The sequence below is a fragment of the Megalobrama amblycephala genome, linkage group LG10 (assembly GCF_018812025.1).
Source record: "Megalobrama amblycephala isolate DHTTF-2021 linkage group LG10, ASM1881202v1, whole genome shotgun sequence".
NCBI classification, from domain to species: Eukaryota; Metazoa; Chordata; class Actinopteri; order Cypriniformes; family Xenocyprididae; genus Megalobrama; species Megalobrama amblycephala.
The window spans coordinates 17,986,293-17,995,262 of NC_063053.1; the positions used below are offsets into that span (position 1 = coordinate 17,986,293).

At 36.4% G+C, this 8,970-nt stretch overlaps 1 protein-coding gene across 1 annotated transcript; it reads right to left on the bottom strand.

The window, feature by feature from the left end:
• Window positions 1–522: 522 nt before the first annotated feature.
• LOC125276972 (steroid 17-alpha-hydroxylase/17,20 lyase-like) lies at window positions 523–4,602 on the bottom strand. Its single transcript, XM_048205072.1, is given in 9 exon segments — window positions 523–1,228; window positions 1,304–1,411; window positions 1,674–1,729; window positions 1,731–1,831; window positions 1,922–2,131; window positions 2,356–2,442; window positions 3,636–3,865; window positions 3,950–4,088; window positions 4,168–4,602. Coding segments are annotated over 9 exon segments (1,548 nt in total). The 5' UTR covers window positions 4,501–4,602; the 3' UTR covers window positions 523–944.
• Window positions 4,603–8,970: the final 4,368 nt, after the last annotated feature.

An 8,970-nucleotide genomic window follows, 5' to 3' on the forward strand; every position in this document is an offset into this window, starting at 1 on the left:
TCTGTTATCAAACCTATCTTTTGTATTGCAGAAGAAAGCTATTAGAATTGTTAACAGAGTTGATTATTACGCCCCAACCAACCCATTGTTTATTAAAATAAATGCGTTGAAATTACAGGATTTAGTTGATCTTAGCACAGCTGTAATGATGTATAAGGTTCACAATCTCAAGCTCCCAGTCTGTATTCAGGAGAGGTTCAAGCCCAGAGAGACTCTGCATTTTATAAGAAGACTCAACCAAATGAAAGAGTATCAAAGAATGTTCCATATGAATAAAAAAAGCTGTTAAAGCCAATTAATTTCTGTGAGTGATTCAGTTATTCAGATAACTGTTTTTTTTTTTTTAGTGGCCTTGGTTCCATACGTATTTTTACCATTCATTTATCCCATAGGAATGAAAAAAATAAAATAAAAATAAACCATGAACCAAGCCAGCCAGCTACAAGGTGAATCACAACATTATAAAATTTGATTTATTGCAAAGAGCATTTGAAGATTGGACAAAAAGACAAAAGGAACAAGACTCGCTATTTCACTTTAATGAGGGAAATAATAAACAAACATAATTAAATTAAAAATGGTGGATAAATATAAAATGTTGATGTTTATAGAAACAATGTATATATGTTATATATATGATAATGTAGATTGATTGGCTTGAACGAAAAACATACAGTATACCATTGATTAACAACCTCATAACTCACAGCAGGTCTGTCTGTAAAGGTTTATAAGTGCGTGTTAAAAATCAATTCCCCTGTGGAGCAAATTGATCGGATTTTTACTTCCAGAACCCATCTGCTACACTTTATTCAATACTGTTGAAGATGGATCTATATTGTCTCAAGATATGCTTTTTAGTCATGTTTGATTTGTGATATTTGATAGTAGCCTTCATCAAAAATGTTTACAAATATCACAGAGTAGAAAAGACAGACATTTATTTAGCAGTGCTGCCTTAGTGGGAATTTTTCCCAGTCTGCTCTTAGTTTAGCAACGACCTTGTATCTCTCAGGTTGAAGAACCACACCAAACTTGCCCTGGAGGTTGGGCAGAGGCTGGCCAGCGGGCATCTCTAGGGTGAACCTTTGCAAAATCCATGACAGGAAGAGGAAGAGTTCCATCTTTGCCATGGCCTCACCGAGACAAACACGTATCCCTGCGCCGAATGGCAGGTAGCTGGCGGATGGGCAGCACAAACCATCACCCTCCTCGTTCAGAAATCGTTCTGTCAGAAGATGCAGAAGATTTTGGTAACTTTCAAAGACATACACGTCTTTTAGATGTCATTGCAGATTCTTACCTGGGTCAAACAGCTCAGGATTCTTCCATTCCTTCTCATCATGATGTAAAGACCACAGATTAATAATGACTCGGGTCCCTTTCTGCACAGTGTATTCTCCCACACTGTACATGAGAGAAGAGAAGACATCAGGACTCTACTCCAGTCTTCAGTGTCACATGATCCTTTAGAAATAATTTTAATACGCTTATTTGGTGCTCAAGAAACATTATTATCAATGTTGGAAAATGTAATACTTAATTCCTCAGGATTCTTTTGAACTTTTTATTCATCAAAAGTTTTATTTGATATAGAAATATTTTGTACCATTGTCACTTTTGATCAATTTAATGAATCCTTGCTGAATAAAAGTATTATTATCTTCAAAATTTTTCTTGGAGTGCCACATGAGGGATGAGGGGCGTGACGGGTCGGATCCTCATGACTTATAGTGGCCTCTAGGTAAGGCAAATTCCCTCTATCACCGAGCTGAGGTTGTCTGTCTTTTCCAATCTTATTGTCTAGCTCCTCCTGAATCTTTCTCTGCACCTAATGTCAAATGCAATGTTTCATTACAAGAAAATATTAACTGATTCAGTACAAGCCAGCTCAGCTGTGTCTGTGAGCAGCTTTATTTACCTGTGGATTATGGATAAGGTAAGCTATTGACCATTTCAGTACAGTGGTCTTGGTTTCCACCCCTGCTCCGAAGATGTCCCCCACAGTCATGAGCAGGTGGTCTTCAGTTAAACCAACATCTTGAGTGCTGGTGTTGTTATTTTCTGAACTGCGTTTGGCCCTCAGAAGCGCATCCAAGAGGTCCCGCTGGGCGTTATCACTGTAATCCACCTGTAGAGGGAGACAAATTTCAGGGAATTAAGCGAGGCTTTCCCTTTAAATGGACTTGAATGAAAACTGCTGTTTGTTGAGTCTGCACTAATTACAAACACGAGGAGTTGACATATCCTGGTGTCACATGCATCTAAAACGGTTTCATAATTATTATTCATGCAGCTTTTATGATCTCATGTTAGTTACAGACTATTTACTTTTCTTCTGTATTTTATGTTTACCTTGTGTTCCTCGTATTTCTTTTGAAGCAGTTTGTCTCTGATGGAAACACACTGTCTTAAGATTCTGAGGTCTTTATTTGGGAATATCTTGGAGGAAGGAATACATAGTTATTAGAATTCAAAACATAAGACAAAATTTGTTTTTAATAAGTCTCAGTTAACAAATCAGTTACTACATAACTAGGACGTCTTAGTGTCATAACTGGCGTTGATGGTTCCGTGAAGAACCTTTAACACCCATGGAACATTCCCATTCCACAAAAGGTTCTTTATAGTGGAAAGAGGTTCTTTATATTATTAAAATGTTCTTTACACTAAGAAAAACATTGTTATTTTAAAGAGTTAGTTCACCCAAAAATGAAAATAATGTCATTTATTGCTCACCCTCGTGTCGTTCCACACCCGTAAGACCTTTGTTCATCTTCGGAACGCAAATTAAGATATTTTGTTGAAATCCGATGGCTCAGTGTGGAATATTTTTTGTGCCCCAAAAAATAAATAAATAAATAACGACTTTCGGAGCGCCAAAATCACGTGATTTCAGCAGCTTGGCGGTTTGACACGCGATCCGAATCATGATTCGACACGCTGATTCCTAAGGCTCCGAAGCTTCATGAAGCAGTGTTTTGAAATCGGCCATCACTACAAGTCATTATTTTGTTTTTTTGGCGCACCAAAAATATTCTTGTCGCTTTATAATATTAATATTGAACCACTGTACTCACATGAACCGATTTAAATATGTTTTCAGTACATTAATGGATCTTGAGAGAGGAAATGTCATTTCTGGCTATGGAGGCCTCACTGAGCCATCGGATTTCAACAAAAATATCTTAATTTCCGAAGATGAAGGTCTTACGGGTGTGGAACGACATGAGGGTGAGTAATATAAATTACATTATTTTCATTTTTGGGTGAACTAACCCTTTAAGAACGGTTGTTTTGGGAATGGTTTTCAATGGCATTGCTAGTAATTACAGCAGATCATCATATTAGAATGATTTCTGAAGGATCATGTGACACTGAAGACTGGAGTAATGATGCTGAAAATTCAGCCTTGCCATCACAGGAGTAAATTACATATTAAATATTGAAACAGAAAACAATTGTTTTACATTGTAATAATACTTCATAATATTACTGTTTTACTGCATTTTTGATCAAATAAATGCAGCCTTGGTGAGACTTCTTTCAAAAACCTTACCGACCCCAAACTTTTGAACTGTAGTGTAAATCGATCATTCTTTTAGCTATAAGACACATACTGAGTTAAATCTCACCTGCAGCCATGGAAAAATATCCACCAAGCTGTCCTTAGCGACTGTATCTATGATGCCCTGGTTGTACTGGAGCATGGACTCAAACTCAGCATCCCCACGTTTGTATGAGGAGTTGAAACACAAAGCACACACCACGTTTGTGACGGCACGCGTCAGCTCCGGTGCCAGATCCACAGCGCTGTTCTGGGTTTCAGTCAACACATCACACAAAGAGCTCGCCTCCCTGAAAACTTTAGGTAAAGAAGAAGAAGAATTGAGTAGCAGGTTCTGTGTAATCTACCATCTTTACATATTTGTGTTGCGGTGATACTCACTTATCTTCTCAATAGAAACTGAACCTTCACCAAACATGCAAAGAGCTCCATGCACCAATTTCCGATGGAACTTCCATGTGGAACTGTAGTCAGCAAATGCTATATCTTTCCTATCTCGAGTTAACAAGTCTGATGTAACCTGAAGACAATTATAAAAAGCCTCATTAAGAAACACTTCTTATTAGTGAAATTCAATTCTGGTGAAAGTGATTACTTACAGTTCGTGGCCTCCCTGCAAATATTTTTCCTTTTTTGATCAGGACCTCTTTTGCATGATGGTGGTTGTTCACGATAAGGATTTTGTGGGAGCCCATCATGAGGGAATAAAGATCTCTGTATTTCTTCTGCAGTTGTTGAAAGACGATGTGTGGAGGAAGGTCGCTCACTAGGCTGAGGAGACTCCCAATGATGGGCAATGAGGGGAGGCTTGGAGGAGATCTGTCGCCTGGCACAAATCCGTACATCTTCCTTGTGAAATACAGCACAGCCAGAGTTACTGCAGATAACAGACATGAACAGAGAAGCCATGGCAGGATGAGTGGTTCATACATTGTCAGCTACATTCAAAAGTGTCCAGCAGCTCTTAAAAAACCCAGCTCCAAAACAGCACTGACGGGAGACTTTTATGCAAAATCTTCAATGCCACCTCCTTGACTCTGAAATAGTTTAGCTTCAACTATCTATGTATCAAGGCTGTTTTCAACAAAAATGTTGATTTAGGACTTACAAGCAAGCAGCATGAGGGACAACATGATTTTCACCGGCATCGCTGAATCACCCGCTGACGAACCCGAGAAAACAGTCAAGGATTTTATGGTTAAGCAGCTCAAACTCCCAAAAGAAACTGTCAACAGCATCGCTTTTCACCGTGTTCACCGTTTAGGAAAAAAAACTCAGTAACGCCACCCGACCCCGCTCAATCATTGTTAAATTTGAACATTTTAAGCAAAAAGAATTGGTTTATCGGCAGGGCAAACAGTTAAAGGACACTCACTACGGACTTAACGACCAGTTTCCACAAGAAATCATCCATAGACGTAGCTAAACAGCTAATCCCCATCCGCAAGCAAATTATAAAAGAAGGCAAAAGAGCAATACTTATAGTGGACAAATTGTACATTGATGGACAGTTATTCAAAGACAAGGACATCACACATTCTCAGCCACTTATAATTCAAAACAAAGAGGAGTATCTTGATAAGCAAAAAAAAAAACAATTTGTTCATAATACAACTATTTCTGACCTAGAAGGACGCTTTATTATCATAAACATAACAATTAACAATAACCCAGTAACAATTGCCAACATTTACGGCCCAAATTCAGATAACCCTGCCTTTTTCCACACTTTTTTTTCTTCTATTTCAAACCTTTGTAAGGGCCTGGTAATTATAGGAGGCGATTTTAACACCGTAATTGACTCATCACTTGACAGATCCGCAAATAATAAAAGACACTGGCAATCCACCGACACAATAATAGGCTACAGTCCATGAGAGATTTTGGCCTTGGCGGTGGTTGGAGGCTACAGCATCCAACTGACAGAGAATATAGCCTACATTTTAGGCTACTCGCCAGTTCATCACAGCTACTCTCTCATAGACTTTTTCCTAACTAGCAATTCAATCATACCTACTATCTCTAAGCACAAAATCCACTCCATCAGCATCAGTGACCATGCTCCAGTAACATTCATATGGAATCCAGCTAATTTAAATAAACACATCAGTAGATGGCACTTTAAGAAATCACTCCTTAAAGACCCAGAGTTTGACAGTTATCTTAAAAGAGAGTGGACATCCTTCCTAGAAATAAACGACTCACCAAAGTTATCAGCTTCATTACTTTGGGAAACAGGCAAAGCAGTATTACGAGGTAAAATAATTTCATTCTCTGTCCATAAAAAGAAAATAGAAAAACAAGAAGAAATCAGACTAGAAAATAAAATACTTAAGAACTTGAAATATTACATGCAAATAACCCAACCGAAGTAATATATAATGAATTAAGAAAACAAAAATTCTTACTAAACGAAATCATAAATAAAAAAACTCAATTTCTAATTCAACCTACCTACCAAAACATACCATCATAGCAACAAATCCAGTAAACATTTGGCCAATCAGATTAAAAGAAACTATTAAGGACTCAGCAGGGAAGCCTACCAACTCTCCACAAGAAATAAATACATTATTTCAAAACTTCTATGCTAAACTCTATTCATCTGATAATAACACAATAAAAGACAATATTAACTCATTTTTCAATAATATTCAACTCCCAAAACATAACACCGAACAAATCAGTGCACTGGATAAACGAATCATAGAAGAAGAACTCCATTTTGCCTTAAGTCGAATGCCTAGCAGTAAAGCACCAGGACCCGATGGCTTCCCTGCTGAGTTCTATAAACATTTCTGGTCCATTTTATCTCCATTATTCATCAGAGCAGTAACGGAAATAAAAGAAAATTCAAGATTACCAATGCACATGAACACAGCCACTATTTCACTTATCCCTAAACCTAATAAAGATCCAACCCTTCCGCCAAACTACCGTCCTATATCTCTCATCAACGTAGACATCAAAATAATCAGTAAAGTTCTTGCACATAGAATTGAAAAAATTATCCCATTCATAATCCACCCGGATCAGACGATGATGGTTTTATTAAAGGTAGGCAGGCATCCAACAACACACGCAGACTATACGATTTAATCCATTGGTCATCACTACAGCAGGAAAATACCATTATAGTCACTTTAGATGCAGAAAAAACTTTTGACAAAGTCAATTGGAACTTTTTATTCACCACATTACAAAAATTTGGCTTTGGTGAGTCGTTTATTAATTGGATTAAAATTTTTCTGCCACAGTCACAACCAACGGACTAACATCACAAAGCTTCACACTGCACAGGGGGACTAGGCAAGGATGCCCACTCTCTCCTTCTTTATTCACCATCTTCATTGAACCCTTAGCAGCAGCCATCCATCAGAACCCGCTCATCAGAGGAATCCACACACCCCAAACACAACATAAAATCAGTTTATATGCTGATGACATCTTACTCTTTCTGCAAAATCCTCAATCATCTCTGCAAGAAATAACTAAAACCATTGATTTATACTCTACAATATCAGATTATGCAATAAATTGGAATAAATCTTCAATTCTTCCACTACACCAAATGGGATGTGGTAGCCCAGGTATCACCCATTCCTCTATGCACAGGCCACATCACTTATTTAGGTGTTAGGGTTTCCTCCAGGCTGTCAGAGCTGACTGGACTCCACTTCACTCCTGTACTGAAAACAATAAAAGATGACCTTCACTGCTGGCACAACTTACCACTTTCCATCCAGGGCAGAATAGCTATAATCAAAATGACAGTACTTCCAAAAATAAACTATTTATTCTCAATGCAGAATAATAATAATAATAATAACATCTAATATTAGCAGATTTAGTTAATATATCCTCCCCGAAAAAATTACTTTCCAAAATATACAAAATTATAACTAATTCAAATAAAACCATAACTTAACCAGCAATCAAATGGGAAGAAGACCTTTCGATTTCTCCTGATAGCTACCGACTTCTGGACTCAAATTTGTAAAAATATTTACTCCATGACTAAAAACGCCAACCTTCAGCTCAGTATAAAACTCTTCATAGAACACACTGCACTGGGGAAAGGCTGTCTAAAATGGGATTCACATCACACTGCTCACAAAACTGTCCGGACACATATATCCATGCCACATGGCACTGCCCACCCATTACATTTTTTTGGAAAGACGTCACTGAATCCCTATCCCGTCTCCTGGGCTGCACACATCCCATTATCTCCCTCCCTCTGTAAACAAAAGGATGCTCCCTGTAGCCTTAGCCATCGCCAAGAAAGCTATCTTCTTGAACTGGAAATCCCAAAACACTATTCACATAACGCATTGTAAAAATTTGCTCATAGACTACATCTCCCTAGAATATTTTTCACCTCATTACAACTGTATATCGGAACCACAACACTCCAGATCAGACCTCCTTCAACTATTACAAATCTGACACACTCATTCTGTTTAATTATATATTCATTTATTGTTATACATATTTATACAAGGTTTTAGTAATAATGTGAGTATTTTCATTATTATAATTATTATTGGCATTATTGTTACTAATATTATCAATATCATAGAAACATCTAGCAGTAATGGAATGATGGTGGTGTGATGATGTTTTGCTTGATACAAGGACGGTAACGGTATAATGTATATCTTTAATAATTACAAAATAAATAAATAAATGAATTAAATAAAAAAAAAGCAGCACACTGACACAGAAACTAGGAGAGGTTATTATTATTATTATTATTGTTATTATTATTATTATTATTATTGTTATCACTGTCCCATCATCGCAAAACATTATCATCATCGCCATCCTTAGAATTACTATTGTTTTAATTACTATTGTTGTTGTTATTATTATCATTATTATTATTTTATTATTATTGTTGTTGTTGTTATTATATTATTACTATTGCAGTTGTATTGTCAATACAAAATTATCATCATCACCATATTTAGTATTACTATTTTTACTGTTGCAATTATTATTGATACAAATGTTATTATTATTATTATTATTATTGATTTTACTTTTTCTGTCAAACACAAATATTATCATCACCATCTTCAGTATTAGTACCACTACTGTTATTATTATCATCAATGTTATCTATTATTGTTACTGATATTACTATTGCCGTCAGCACAACTTATCATCACCATCTTTAGTATCATTATTGTAATTACTGTTATTATCATTAATGATACTACTGTTGCCATCATCACAAAATATTATCATAATTATACATGCTATTACTGTTTAAATACTTCTACTATTACTATTATTATTTGTCATTTCTGCTTATTTTCCATTGCTGTTACTATCACTGCTGTTTTATTGTTGTTTTAGTGTTTTGTTGTTGTGTTTTGTGTTCACCCTATGTTGTA